The sequence below is a fragment of the Pan troglodytes genome, chromosome 1 (genome assembly GCF_028858775.2).
Source record: "Pan troglodytes isolate AG18354 chromosome 1, NHGRI_mPanTro3-v2.0_pri, whole genome shotgun sequence".
NCBI classification, from domain to species: Eukaryota; Metazoa; Chordata; class Mammalia; order Primates; family Hominidae; genus Pan; species Pan troglodytes.
The window spans coordinates 63,992,789-64,009,026 of NC_072398.2; the positions used below are offsets into that span (position 1 = coordinate 63,992,789).

At 36.6% G+C, this 16,238-nt stretch overlaps 1 protein-coding gene across 5 annotated transcripts in view; it reads right to left on the reverse strand.

The window, feature by feature from the left end:
• Nucleotides 1-4,784: 4,784 nt before the first annotated feature.
• RNF2 (ring finger protein 2) overlaps nt 4,785-16,238 on the reverse strand; it is a 58,369-nt gene continuing 46,915 nt past the window's right edge. For 2 of the 5 annotated variants that reach the window (XM_063794763.1, XM_514057.8), the window contains 5 exons: nt 15,239-15,399; nt 13,689-13,904; nt 8,623-8,895; nt 7,005-7,176; nt 4,785-6,766 (listed from right to left, as the gene is read on the reverse strand). In XM_063794763.1, coding sequence (XP_063650833.1) covers nt 6,665-6,766; nt 7,005-7,176; nt 8,623-8,895; nt 13,689-13,904; nt 15,239-15,399 — 924 coding nt within the window. In that variant the 3' untranslated portion in view covers nt 4,785-6,664. Of the gene's footprint in view, nt 6,767-7,004; nt 7,177-8,622; nt 8,896-13,688; nt 13,905-15,238; nt 15,414-16,238 lie in introns of all 5 variants that reach the window. The other 3 variants (XM_009439610.5, XM_063794767.1, XM_003308638.6) reach the window with 2 other exon arrangements.

The window sequence follows — 16,238 nt, forward strand, 5'->3', positions numbered from 1 at the left end:
CCTGCCTCAGCCTCCCAAAGTGCTGGGATTACAGGAGTGAGCCACCGTGCCCAGCCTCAGCTGGGTCATGTTTTTGAACTAATCTCCCAATCTTTTAATTGGTATATTTAGACTATTTACATTTCATGTAATTATTGATATATTAGGGCTTAAGTGGGCTTTTATTGGTTTTGTACTTGTATTGTTTTTCATTTTCTGCCTGTGTTACTTGAACATTTTTCAGAATTATACTTCTAGAGTGTATCTCTCTGTAAACACTATAAAACCACTTTTAGTGGTTGCTCTATTATATAAAAATAACTTTTCAGTCTACTGATTTTACCAATTCAAGTGAAGTATAGAAAACCTACCTCCCTTTAACTATTCCTGTTTATAATCATTAAATATTAACTCTACAGACATTTTGAGCCACATCAATGGCATAACTTTTACTTCAGCCATCAAGCAACATTTAGATAACTTAGGAGGAGGGTGTATTCAACTTAGTCATTTTTTTTTTCTCATTGCGTCCTTTCTCTCTAATCATGTTCCAGAGTTCCTTCTATTATCATGTCCTTCCTGTTTATAGAATTTCCTTTAGCCATTCTTTTTTGGGCAGGTCTGCCGGCAGCAAATTCTTCCCCCTTCATTACTGAAGGATACTTTTGCTAAGGTACCTGGATTAGCAGTTATCTTTCAGCACCTGGAAAATATTCTGCAACTTCTTTCTAGCCTCCATGCTTTCAGAATGAGAAGAAAGTATCTGTTGTTTAAGCTGTCTGGTCTATACCTTGTTATAGCAGCCTGAGCTAACACATTTATACTGTCTTTTATATTTAACTATTCAGTTACCTTTTCCAGTGCTATTGCTTTGTGTGGATTCATGTTACTATCTAATCTTTCATTTCAGCCTAAAGAACTCCCATTAGTATTTCTTGTGGTTAAGGTTTGCTAGTGATAGTCTTTGTTTTTGTTTATATGGGCATGTCTTACTAATTTCTCCGTTTTTGTGGAATAATTTTACTGATACAGATTTCTTGACTATTTTTTTCTTTCAGTACTTGGGAATGTCATTCACTGCATCCTGGCCTCTGTGATAGCTGTGAGAAGTGAGCTGTTAATCTTATTTAGGACCCCTTGTTTATGAATTGATTTTCTCATACTGTTCATAGTACTCTTAGTTTTGTGGATCTCTTTGAATTTAAATGGTAGTTCATTAAGCTTTTTAAATGTGCAGGTAATGTTTTTCATCAAATTTTTAAAGCTTTTGGCAATTATTTCTTCAAATATACACTTTCTGCCCCTTTCCCTCCTCTCCTTCTGGAACTCCAATTCTGGGTGCTAGTACAATTGATGGTGTCCTACATGTCTCTGAGGTTCCACTCTTTTTCACTCGTTTTTTAGACAGGATATTCTCAATTGGCCTGTCTTCAAGTTATTTCTTCTACCAGTTCAAATCCACTGTTGAGACTCTAGTGAATTTTAAATTATAATTCTTTTATCTTTCAATCCACATTTCCATTTGGTTTGTTCGTAATTTATTGATATTTATTTGGTGAGACATTCCTCTCATATTTAGTTCAGACATGGTTTTTAGTTCTCTGAACATGTTTTTAAAAGCTGACAAAGTATTTGTCTAATTAGTCCAACATCTGGACTTCCTCACAGACACTTCTGTTTCTTTATAGGTCTTGTAATTTTCTGTTGAAAACTAGGCTTTTAAAATAGTCCCCCCTTTATCCTTGAGGATATGTTCTAAGATCCCCCCACCCCGCCGTGGATCCTTGAATCCACAGGCTGTACCAAACCCTGTACTTCTTTTTTCCTACACCTACATATATGGTAAAGTTTATAAATTAGGCATGGTAAGAGATCAACAACTAATAATATACAATCATAATATACTGTTCACAATTTCATGAGATCTGTCTCAACTTTGACATAGAAAAAAGCTTTGTTCTTGTCATAGATCTTAGCAAATTCAGCATAATTTATTTTTTCTTTCCTTATTAAGTCAAGAACTCTTACCTTTTCACTTAAAGGAAGCAGTTTATGGCTTCTCTTTGGTATATCCAAATTGTCAACATCACTACCCTTGCAATGTGGGGCCATTAAGTAAAATGAACACAAACACTGCAATACCATGACAATCAATCTGGTAACCGTTAACAGGTACTAAGTGACTAATGGACGAGTAGCATATACAGCAAAGATATGCTGGACATGGGGATAATTCATGTCCCAAGCGGAATGGCACAAGATTTCCTCAGGCTACTCAGAACGGTGTACAGTTTAAAACTTATGAGTTATTTCCGGGATTTTCCATCTAGTATTTTCAGAGTGCAGTTGACCATGGGTAACAAACCACGAAGGCAAAACTGGATAATGGGGGACGACTGTAATACAATGTGGCAACTCTGGAAATCAGAATCCCTTTAGGTCCCCAGGGTTTGTTGTGTTTGCTGGTTTAGTGGCCTTCTTTTGACTAACTCTGTAATGTTTGCATTCTCTGCTGTGACCACTGAAGTCTGCTTCATTAGCTTAGTGGTCAGCTAATAACTAGACAGATTTCCTTAAATGCTTTGAACCAGTAAGTCTCTGTCTTGCTAAAGTGCTCTGTCTGGGATATGCCTTCAAAACTCCAGCATGTAGTTTACAACTGTGGCTTACCTTTCACTTCCTGCTGGCATAGAGCCTCAGGGTCTGCTACAGGTGAGGTTAGTGCCTTATATTTTTTTCTTGGGCATGCCAACAGTCTTGCACAAATGCGTGGCCTTCGAGATTCCCAGGAACATAATGGAACTTTTCAAAGCCCTCTACATTTCCTACTTTTTAGTCAGCTGCTTTTTAGCCCCACATGCCTCAGGCAACTGCTGTGTTAAACAACGGCAGGAACTATTTTTTACAAACACCATGAAGATAGAGCTTTTTAAGCAAAGTGAGCTGAGTCCAGTCAAAGACACGCTCAGAGAAAAAGAGCTTTTCAGTGAGGTTCCAGAAAGGCCAAGAGTGATAATTCACTGGAGTGTGATTTTTGGGGAGTTTTGAGGCTATTTTGGGGGAAACTTAAACTTTTCTGAATAGAAATGGGAATTTAAGAGATGCCTTTTCTCACTTGGCATTTCAGTTACTTCACATTTAGTTATCCAAATCAGAATCCTGAGCCTTTGTCTTCTCAAATGTACACAAAGGAAATACTGTCTTCCTAAGGTTCAAAGAGTTAGAAATGATATAATGCAAAATTTATTACAAAGCTAAAGTAATCAAAATAGTGTAGTACTGGCATAAGGACAAACATATAGACCAATGGAATACAACATCCAGAAATAAACCCTCACATATGATTTAGAACAAGAGCACCAAGATCATTCAGTGGAGAAAGGGCTAAGAAAACTGGATATCCAAATACAAATGAACAAAGCTGGACACTGACCTTTCACCATATACAAAACTCACAATGGATCAAAGACTAAGAGCTAAAACTATAAAACTCTTAAAAGAGGAAAATCTTCATGACATTGGGTTTGGCAATCTTCTTGAATATGACACCAATAGCATAGCCAAAAGAAAAAAGACAGATACACTAGACTTCACCAAAATAAAAAAATTCTGTACATCAAAGGACACTATCAAGGGAATCAAAAGAAAACCCAAAGAATGGGAGAAAATATTTGCAAATCATGTATCTGATAATGGATTACTAACTAGAATAAAGAATGCCCACAACTCAACAATAACAGAACCCAGTCAAAAATGGGTGAAGGACTTGAATACACATACACATTTCTCCACAGAAAATACACAAATGGCCAGTAAGTACAGAAAAAGATGCTCAGCATCACAAGCTGTTAGGGAAATGCAAACTAAAACCACAATGAAAGGAGACATCCAATAAGACAGCTATCATAAGGATACCCATTAGTATAGTTATTTTAAAAAGAAGAAAAGAAAATAACAAGTGTTACAGAGGATACGGAAAAGCCAGAACGCTTGTTCATTGGTGGCAGGAATATAAAATAATGAAGCTGCTATGGAAAACAGTTTGGAGTCCCTCAAAAAATTAAACATAGAATTATCATATGATGCAGTAATTCTATTCCTTCATATATACCCAAAATAACAGAAGGCAGAACTCAATTATATACTTCTATAATAATGTTCACTGCAGTATTATTCACAATACCAAAAGTCTCCATCAACAGATGAATGGATAAACAAAATGTGGCACATACATACAATATTATTCAGCCATAAATAGGAATGAAATTCTGATACATGCTATCACGTGAACCTTGAAAATAATGTGTGATTCCACAGGTGCCATGAGGCACCTACAATAGACAAATTCAAAAAGAGAAAGTAGAATAGAGGTTGCTAGGGGTTAAGAAGAAGAGAAATGCATTACTTTAATTGCACACAGAGTTTCTGTTTGGGGTGATGAAAAAGTTTTACAAGTAGACAGCGGTGATCATTACACAACATTGTGAATGTACCTAACCCCACTGAATTACATGCCTTAAAATGGTTAAAACTGTAAATGTGGTTATGTATATGTTACCATAAAAAAATTTAGAACTAAGTACCCTAAGCCTTCACACCACTTGTGGTGAGCCTTTTCTTCCTCAGTTGAGATAGTGATAAAAGAAATTACTTAGATAATACTTTTTGAAACCCTGGTTGGTAGTGATGGCCAATAGCATCGCCTCTCCCCGTACCCCAACACACATCCACACACACACAAAATACACTCAATACCCTATCAAATACCTAGAATTATATTTCACAAAGGATTACACAACCAATAATTTCACTAATGATGCAGTTTATATCCTCCCATACTGACAGATAAAAACACATACATTCTCTAAGCACAAAGCTTATAGTCACAAATAACTCTCTGCTTAAAGACAAAATTTCAGTTAATCACAATGGGAATTTAGTTATTCAATGCAACTACTAATCTAATGTCATCAACAAAATCTAAGCAGTTTTATCACAAAACCAGGGTTATATTCAGTGGGCATGCATTAATAATCTATACAACTTTAACATTACACCAGAAAAGGAATTGAATATATAAAAGTTCCCTTGATTTTTGGTGGTTTTCAAATTTCATGGCACAGATTACAAAAAAAAAAAAAAAAAAAAAACCCTGTAAAAACAGATTTTAAATATTTTCCATAAAATGGTAAAAAATTGAATATATACCTTTAAGTTTTCATACCGGGCTGAAGATTTAAAACATCAAGCTGGCCCCAATCTGTCAAAACTGACAGATAAATATTTACAATGACTAGACAGACTTCAGTTACAAAGGTACTGGAGGTCTACACCCTATTGAAAACCCTTTAGGGTTAATTTCTCAATGCAAACATGTCTTTTTAAATACTGTGATATATAAAGTTGGAAATATACCTAGAGTCTGGAGAGAGATGAAATATAACACCCAAGTCAATCTTATTTCTGATCTGTCAACAAAGCTTTCTGGCTCCCAAACACCCAATATTGTTCCTCAATATAAAAATTAAGAACAGTAGAATGACTTTACCCTACTGGCTGACGTTTTTCTACAGAATTATCTTTCACTACATATTAAAGCAGGGCTCAAGCTCTATTAACCTTCTACAGAGTGTAATTAAAAGAGCGCCAAATTTATAAACTGATGTGGCAACCCAAAATGATATATAATTTTCCAATGGAAACAAACTTTTTTCCATTGTTCTGTGTGCCATGTTATTCTTGAAACTTATGTGGCTACAAATAAGAAAAAAATAAGGGAAGCTTTGAACATATCTTGTACTTTTCATCAAGGCTAAAGTGCAAAATATCTCCATTATCTCTGGTATTTTAATGGGGAAAAACATCACATATAATACAGGAAATGAAGTGACAGCAGAACTAATACAAAAAAAAGCACTCTCAAACGTATACTTGAAGACTATATTTTACTACCAATTTAATTTTTCTTTCTTCAGCAAAATCTGTCAATGAACCAAGTTCTCATAGAACTTAAGATTTTGTTTGATTCTTCCCAGGACCAGAAATTCCAAAATTACAGGGAAAAAGAATGGAAAAAAAAAAAAAACATTGCATGACAATGGACACTAAGTTCATAAAGAACTTCTTTTTAAAATGAGATATTATGGAAGAAAATACCATGAAAAGAATAATCCTATGAGAATTGTTTTTAAGGACAGCAAATTTGAGCCTTGGGTCTTCATGAAGATACTACAGTTTATATAGAAAACTATAAATATACAAGACTCCGGGGGAAAAAAAAAGTCAGAATACATAATATTTAACATTCTGTATGACTAAAAATCTTTTGAGGGGAGCAGGAAAAGGACAGCCAACTGAATCTTATAAGAATACAGAAACTATGAAAAATTCCTGGGTCAAAAGGGTGCTCCAAGTGGAAACACACTTTGTGGGGAAAAAAAAAACACAAGAAACTTCAGATATATTTTTTTAAAGGAAAGAAAAAAATACTGAATAATTGCAGTCCCTTCCAAAAAGGAAATCTTAAATAAAGGGGAAAAGATTTGAATAGCGTAAACCAGTCTGGCTCAGAAAGAAAATTGAACAACATATCCAAGATCTGTCCATAAAAGTAATGCCAGTACATCTTTAATATTAAAGAAATAGGCTATAAAAAAGTTCAGTCTCAGAATTGGTTTTTAAAGGCTCATTTGTGCTCCTTTGTAGGTGCGTAATAAAGTTCCATGGGTTTGTTCACTTTCCAGTATTTCTCACTGACCAATTCCAAAGAAAAAGAGCCATTTAATACCTAAAACAAAAAAGAAAGAAAAAAATTATGAAAACTGCACAAACCACAATAATAATGAAATGAAACTAAAATGGAAGTCCACAGAATCTTTTTTTTTCAAATCTTAGGAATAACTACTTGTCACTTAACACTGTTACGGTTTTTTACATTATTTATTAGATTCTACCCCACCACTTGCCACTCAGTTAGTTGGTCAGTGTGCTCCCAGTTTCAACAGTCTATTATTTTAAATACTCACAGTGAACTGGCCACTGGCTGTTGCTATATAAATGGTATACTGCTTCTCACTGGCTGTATCAAGGTTCATTTGGTTTGATTCACCTTTGCTTCGAAGTTCTTCTAAAGCTAACCTCACAGCCAGATACTTGGATAAGTGATCAACAGTGGCGTTACCAGAAGTCTTTATGTATCTAGAAGAATAAATCATTAAAAATTTCATTTCTAGAATATGCCAATGAGAAAAATGTACTTAAATTATGGAACTAATACATTTCTTAAAAACTAAGTAAAATGGCAATGTCTCAATTATTGACAAAATATTATCAGAAATTTACTGCTCTACAATCTAAATTTCTTATTGATAGGTACAGAAGAGGGGAAAGTAAATACTCAATATCTTACTGTCAGGTCACAAAAGCTTTACCTACCTTACCTTCTGCAAAATGAGATACACAGTGACAAAAATCAAACAGAAATACACAAAGTACTAAGGGGAAAAAAGGAACATACCCCCCAAACCCTAATGACCAGAATCTGCTGGCTATAGCAGCAACAGAAACAGAATAGAAGCAAATTTCTTATTGTCTAAGAATTAAAATGTCTTTTAAGACTAACCATAGAAATGTTCATTTGGGCCGGGTGTGGTGGCTCACGCCTGTAATCCCAACATTTTGGGAGGCTGAGGCAGGTGGATCACTTGAGGTCAGGAGTTCGAGACCAGCCTGGCCAACATGGTGAAACCCCATCTCTACGAAAAATACAAAAATTAGCCAGGTGTTGTGGTGAGCGTAATCCCAGCTACTTGGGAGGCTGAGGCAGGAGAATCGCTTGAACTCGGGAGGCAAAGGTTGCAGTCAGCCAAGATTGTGCCACTGTACTCCAGCCTGGGAGACAGAGCAAGACTCCCATCTCAAAAAAAAAAAAAAAGAGGCCGGGCACAGTGGCTTGGGCCTATAATCCCAGCACTTTGGGAGGCCAAGGCAGGCGGATCACGAGGTCAAGAGATCGAGACCATCCTGGCCAACATGGTGAAACCCTGTCCCTACTAAAAATACAAAAATTAGCTGGGCTTGGTGGCATGAGCCTGTAGTCCCAGCTACTCGGGAGGCTGAGGCAGGAGAATCGCTTGAACCCAGGAGGCGGAGGCTGCAGTGAGCCGAGATCGCGCCACTGCACTCCAGCCTGGCGACAGAGCAAGGCTCCATCTCAAAAAAAAAAAAAAAAGTTAATTTGAGGATTTTTAAAACATAATATATCATTAAATCCCTCATTCAATAAATATTTGATGCTTATCTGTACTCAACGGCAGGCAGTGTGCTGGAGATACAGTGGTAACGTAGCCATTCTTGCCAGCATGAGTTTTAGAGCCTATTGGTACTCTAGTATTATTGCTGAGAAATTTGAATAGGCCCCTTTACCTTCTCTACCAAGGAGAGTCATTCCTTTCAGATGTGCAATTTTGGGTGGAAAGCACATGAGGGAGGAAGGAAGAAAACAACAATCTAGGCAGCTAGTAACTGAACCCCTGCAATCAATGGGATGACAAATATTGCTCCTACTTCTTATACAAGACTGCCTTTTACCTCCAAATTAAACATTCTGAATTTAGATAATCTGAAACTAATCCACACACTTACCTCGTCTGTGCACTGTCATCTTTTTCCATAAGTGTGGGATGAGGCCTGAATACTAATTCAATTTCACTAGCACCATCCATTACTGGATCAATTGCCATTGCTGCATTGTTATTATCAAGCTCTAGCCCAGAATCATCAGATGTTTTGGTCCGTTTGTTACTAGGGCCTGCTTCCTGATTGCTATGTGTGGATGCATTACTGCAGTGTGAACTGTCACCATTATCTTCTGCTCCACTACCATTTTCAATCTGTTGTTTCTTGCCTCGCTGCAGTCTAGTCAAGGGGGAAAAAAGGATGCATAAAATTTACTTTTAGGCCTTTAAAGCAACAAATCTGAAGCATGTTTGCTACTGAACTTTAGAATTCCAAAAAATACTGGTAACTGAATTTGCTCTGAGTTGGATGATATTGTTTCCCACATGTTCCTGAAAGGTCTAAAAAATCTCTCTTGCCCACAGGCAAACATTTAAATAATTTAACGAATGTTTCTATTCACTTAATAATTTTACTGGCCAGGCACGGTGGTTCACACCTGTAAACCCAACACATTGAGAGGCCAAGATGGGAGGAGCTTGAGGCCAGGAATTTGAGACCAGCTTGGGCAACAAAGTGAGACCCTGTCTCTACCAACAACAAAAAATTTTAATTAGCTGGGCGTGGTGGTGCACCTATCATCTCAGCTACTCAGGAGGCTGAGACAGGAGGATGGCTTGAGCCCAGGAGTTGAAGGGCGCAGTAAACTAGGATGGCTCCACTGTACTCTGGCCTGGGCCAGAGTAAGACGCTATCTCTTAAAAATAATTTTCTTTATTAAACAAAAGACTATAAGAATTAATTGACAAATCTTTATATTCTGATCATTTTCTCTCATGGGGTTACAGGTCTGAAGAAAGGCATGATTCAAATATGAAAATGTAAAAGTTCTTAGGGAAGATATTTATGCCTCTTTAAAGAAATTCTTAAGGAAACAAAAGTTAAGAAGAATAGTAAGTACTTCCTCCCTGCTGACCTTCCGCCAAGTCAGCTAAGGCGATACAAAATGACTGAGGAAAATGCGATGGTATCTAAATAACCAATGTGGATACAGAAGCTGCTCTCTAACAAGCTCAGATACTAAACCTAATTACCGGGCAAGGCACTTTATACATACAATCTTGTTTACTCTTCAAAATAACCTGTCAAGGTAGTTACCATTAATGTCATTTTCTACTTGAGAAAAGCAAAGAAAACTCAGGTACAAGATTAAATAATTTGCCTCCAGTTATACAGCTAATAAGTGCCAGAGCTAGAGCTAGGATGTGAACCAGACCACATTCTTCCTACCACACTGCCTGTCTCCCTACCTGTATAGATAAGGAAAAAGGAATATATAATGAAAAAGAAATATGAAAGAATGCCTTGCACTTGTAAGAATATTGTCATTATGTTTATTGCCAGAACAAAGAAATAACAGTCCAATGGTTAGGAAAGATGCTCAAGAACTCATGCTTTAAAAAAAAAAAAAAAAATCCTGCTTATAAAATTCATAGATCATTGCAAAACCAAGAGAGGATGACTAGTATGTCAAATAACAAACTATGATTCAAAAATACATAAGCACACACAATGGATTATTCAGTCCTAAAAAGGAAGGAAATCCTGCCACATACAACATGAATAGACATGCTGAGGTCATTTAAGTAATATAAACCAGGCACAAAAGTACAAATACGTAACTTGGTGGCCTATAGTCAAGTAAAAAGAGAAATAAATAACAGTAAATAACAACAACAAAAAAAACCCCCAAAAGTACAAATACTGCACGGTTTCACTTATGTGAGGTATCTAAAGAAGTCAAATTCATAAAACAAAGTAGAATGACAGTTACCGGGAACTGGGGGGAGGGAGAAATGAGGAGTTAGTGCTTAATGGATACAGGGTTTCAATTTTATAAGATGAAAAGAGTTCTGTAGATTGGCTGCACAACATTGTGAGTGTTCAGCTTTGAGGAGCCAATCGTTTAAAAAAAAAAAAAGAATGTACTTAACACTACTGAACTCTACACTTACAAATGGTTAAGATGGAAAATTCTGTTATATGTCTTTTACCACAATTTTTGAAAAAAAGGTATGAACGGGCTAAAATAATGGGACAAAAAATTAATAGCACAACATAAAGACTAAAATATATTCTAAAATCCACAACTAAAGCAAATGAAAAGTTATTTGACCATAAATTACAGTGACCTAACAGGTTTATTAAGACTCAATATATTTATTTTTATCCCACACCTCTTTCCAAAAAAGGATTGATGTGACAGAGCTATATTAATGCAACTGCAGGCAGCATTTAAAGAATATGTTCATATAAAGAACATTAAGTCTATTATATCCTACATTTATCAAATCACGTCTATAATACTACATACTGTCCTGATGGTAGCATTTTAAGAATGACACTAATCTTGAGTGTCATATGAGGAACAAAAAAGAAATGAGGAATGTGAATATTAAGCCTTTAGAGGGACATATACGAACATATACCTACATAAAAATATTTGTAAACACAGAAGTAGAATCTGAAATGTATGTAGAAGTCAACATAAGTATTTCAACATAAGACAAACCCAGACTGCTGCACACAAGAGACTAATTTTAATTCAATATAAAGGAAGAACTTAAAAATTCACACATCGATAAATATTTACTGAGCAGCTATTACTTTAAGCCAAGCATGGTTCTAAATAATGGTGTTAATAAGAATCAATGATACTGACATAGTCTCTTCCCTCTTAGGGGTCATAATTCTAGTGTAGCAGGTAACACATGAGAGTGTGATACGTGCTATGGGAAAAAAATGAGGCAGGGAGGGTAAGGAATTACAAAGTCCTAGAATGGAAGATGAGAACTTAAGCAGATACCTGCTAAGAAAGTGAGGTAGTGTGCCATGTGGATTATTTGGAAGAAGGTTCCTGAAATAGAGTAGTGTAAGTACAAAGGCTCTGAGGCAGAAGCATGCTTGGTGAGTCTGAAGAACAGTAAGGAAGCTGTAATAAAGTTGCCAACAAAAGAAAGGAGTGCCTATCATACAGCCCCACCACTAGAAATGTACAAGCAAAACCAAAAGAATATTTACAAGGAGAGTCTTGCTTTTAGTAAAAGGCTAAACTGAACAACCATTAAAGTCCTTCCAACGCTTAGGAATGTAAAATTCTTCTAAAAATAAATACATTTAACATTTAGTACATTATACTTTGGTAAACAGAGTGGTAGGTCAGTTTAATACTGTTAGAATGGAGCACATCTTTTAACCTTTAAGCCAGTGGTTTTTGATCTTGACTACACTCCAGAATTATCTATGGAAACTTAAAAGCAGAAATGCCTGGACGCTGATTACTGGGACCGGGATGATGCCTAAAGCCATGAGATTTAAAAGTTTTCTGAGTGAGTCTGATGTTCAGCCAAGGCGAAAACCACTAGACTGAGATGGACTTTACTATTATCTCCTTCTATGGAAAATAATGATTCTCCTTGAGGCCTGAATAAATCAGACGATAATGTCAGAGAGGAAAAGAAGATGAGGGTAAGGAAAATGCCCACCTTATATAGGGTCTTAAAAACCATCATTAAAGTCTTTTAGTTTTTAGCCTGAATGTGAATAGAAGCTATTAGAGGGCTCTGAGCAAAGGAAAACCATGATCTTCCTTTCAATTTAACAGTATCTCTGGCTGCTGTGCTGAGAATAGACCATGTGGGAGTAAGCATGGGAAGTAGAAAAACCAGTTGGGAACTTACTTCAATACATCAAATGAAAGATTGTTGTGGCCTGAATGAATCTGGATATACTATGGAGAAAGCAAAAAATATTTGTTTATTTACAGACTGGAATACAGGATGTGTAAAAGAGATTTAAAAGCGACTCCAAGGCCAGGCATGGTGGATCACACCTGTAATCTCAGCACTTTGGGAGGCCGAGGCAGGCAGATCACAAGGTCAGGAGTTGAGACCAGCCTCGCCAATATGGTGAAACCCCGTCTCTACTAAAAAATACAAAAATTAGCTGGGCATGGTGGTGTGCACCTGTACTCCCAGCTACTCAAGACGCTAAAGCAGGAGAATCGCTGGAAACCCAGGAGGCAGAGGTTGCAGTGAGCCAAGATGGTGCCACTGCACTCTGGCCTGGGCGACACAGCAAGACTCCATCTCAAAAAATAAAAAAAATAAATAAAAACTGACTCCAAAGTTTTTGGCTTAAGCAAGTAGAATGATGGAATTGCCATCAACCAAAATGAGTAAGAATGAAGAGAAGTAGGGAGTAAGTTCAGTATTCATCATGTTAAGTTTGAGATGCGTATTAGATACCCATATGGAGAAATGTCTAAAATTCAGGTAAGTCCGGGCTGGATATATAAATTTGGGAGTCATCAGCATACAGATGGTAAATAAAACTATGAAACTGAGAAAGATAATTTGGAGACAGATTTTGTATTGAAAAGAGAAACAAACACTGGTCTCTGGGACACACCATATTTCACAGTTGGGGAAACTGAAATAAAAAGTACAAAAGAAACAAGTAAAGGAACAGTTAATGACATACGAAGGGAACCAAGAGACTATGGCCTCCTGAAAGCCAGGTGAAGAAAATCATTCAAAGAGAAGGGAGAAATTAATTGTGTCAAATGCTGCTAAGTAACGCGAGGTCTGAGAATCAGCCATTAGATGGCACAATGAAGAGATCACTAATAACACTGATAAGAGCAATATGATGGGGTGGTGAGGATGAATGTCTGATTGGAGGGGGTTCATAAAAGAATAGGAAAAGAATTGGAGTTACAACTCTTTCAAGGAATTTTGCTATAAAAAGAAGAGAAGAAATAGAATAAGTTGAGAAAAAAGTAAGTAAAACAGAGATTCTAGTATTTTAAATGAAATACCCTATTATGCCTGGAGGCATGTATTATACCTGCACGAAAGGTAATCATGCAGTACTATTTGTTACTGTATTTTACGTTTTTCAAAAAGTAAATTTAATTGTTAATAAAGTATTCAGAAAAATAGCTACCCTCTCTGACCCTCTTTCCCATATACCTGTTCATGGCCTGTATCTTCAGTCCTTCCTCAATGCTGTGACTGAGTGCTTGCTGATTATTGTGCTTGTTGATCCTGGCTAATACTCTCTCTTGATGAGCTTCATACTCATCACGACTTGGATAAATTTTGCTGATGAGTGCATCAAAGTTTGGGTCTGGCCTTAGTGATCTTTTGGAAACTAGTTTTTTCCGACAGGTAGGACATTCTTTGTTGCTAAATAAAAGGAGGGGAAAGCAAATGTAAACAATGCTAGTATCTTTGGGCTAAAGACAAAAATACCCAGCTTCTGGATAGTTATTCACCTTTATTCCAATACCTTTAATAAGTCACAGAAATGTAAACCAATTATCCTGAATTTCCTTGAAAATCTGACTAGTGGGTAAGCAAGATTTTGGAAACCTCAAACCCTCTATACCACTCGTTGAAAGAAAAATTTTGAGTATTTCCCAAGATAATTTATATATAACCATCTTAGAAATAAAAATCTATTTTTTCTAATTTAAATTTCCCCTTTCCGATATCCATGCTTTGCAAGGAAAAAATACCCACTAATATATATATGTTAATTTATATGTAATAAATTATTTTACTGAACTAATACTTTCATATGGATATTATTTTATATACTTAAGTGGAAAAATCGTGGTTTTATGCGTTGTAATTTCCTCAAAACAAATACTCATCTTATGAAGTGTCTAAAAATCAGCGATTTCAATACAAAGATTTTCCTACAATTAAAACTTACGCTTTAGAAAGATTTCTAGTTTTCAATCAAACACTTACAGAAAATGTATTTCTCGGCTAGGCACGGTGGCTCACGCCTGTAATCTCAGCACTTTGGGAGGCTGAGGCGGGTGGATCACGAGGTCAGGAGTTCGAGACCAGCCTGACCAACACAGTGAAAGCCCCCCTCTACTAAAAATACAAAAATTAGCCAGGCGTGGTGACACACGCCTGTAATCCCAGCTACTCGGGAGGCTGAGGCAGGAGAATCACTTGAACCCGGGATGTGGAGGTTGCAGTGAGCCGAGATCGTGCCACTGCACTCCAGCCTGGGTGACAGAGTGAGATTCCATCTCAGGAAAGGAAAGGAAAGGGGAAAGGGGAAAGAAGAAAAAGGAGAAAGGAAAGGAAATGTATTTCTCGGCCAGGTGCAGTGACTCATGTCTGTAATTCCAGCACTTTGGGAGACTGAGGCGGGTGGATTACCTGAGGTCAGGAGTTCAATATGCTGAAACCTGGCCAACAAGTTGAAACCCCGTCTCTACTAAAAATACAAAAAAAAAAAAAAAAAAAAAAAACTAGCCGGCCACCGTGGCAATGCCTGTAATCCCAGCTACTCTGGAGGCTGAGGCAGGAGAATCGCTTGAACCCAGGAGGCAGAGGTTGCAGTGAACCAAGATCGTGCCATTGCACTCCAGCCTGGGCAAGAAGAGCGAAACTCTGTCTCAAAAAAAAAAAAAAAAAAGAAAATGTATTTCTCAAACCCTGGAAAGCACTTTCGTGGTACAATTAAGTACCTAGTATAACAATTCTTTTCAACATACCCACTTCTAAGGGCTGTGATGATGCAGTCTGCACAAAAACGATGTAAACACTCCTTTGTAGTCATGGTGTTCTTCAACATATCCAAACAAATTGGGCACATTAATTCACTGTGTAGACTTCGAGGTGAAACCACAATTTCTAAGCCATCTGTTATTGCCTCCTGTAAAAGAGTCACTTTAAAATTAAAAGCTACTTAATTTTTTATTATGGACAAGCTCAAACATATAAAAGTACTGGAAATGGTAAAAACAAACATATATGTACCCATCACCCAGCCACTGCCATTGTCAACTCACAGCTAATTTTGTTTCAACTATAATCGCCTACAGCTCCCCTCAGCCTCACCACCACTGTTATAAAAATGCTCTTGCTTTAATGCTAAAGATAACATATTAATGTATTTAAAAGCTTACTAGTGGGAAATTAGTCTGGTATAATACAAAAAATTGAATTTGGAATCATATACCTTAGGTTAGATCTAGTTCTAGTCAAATTAACTAGCTGAGTCTAAATAATTATTTAACATTGTCTTCTTACCTGCAAAATGAGAAAGTTAGGGCTAAATTAACCCTCAGAGAACGTCCACCTTCAAAAGTTACACCATTTTCACAATAAATTATGTTTCATGCTGCCCATTAAAACAAGATTCCAATAAAAGTTTCTCTAGTTTATAAACAGCTTAATAGAATTTCATTTTAAAATACTTTTGAACCCCGAAAATTCTTTTCCACAGAGCAATTTTATACAAAGTAGTCAGCTTCTCACGCTAACCCAGGAGCTGATTTAAACCAGAATATATCCAAAGTATAAAATGTATTGCTATATCTAACTGTCATGCCTAAAAATGTTTCTCTCCAAAATGCATCTGGAGTTCCAATGTAAAATTTCAGGACATATCTCCCCTGCTGCAGAATGATTAGTGAATCCTACTTGGTTCACTACCCTCTCCACAAGCTGGCAGTGAGAACACAGATTACTCAGCTCTAATGCCACCAGTAT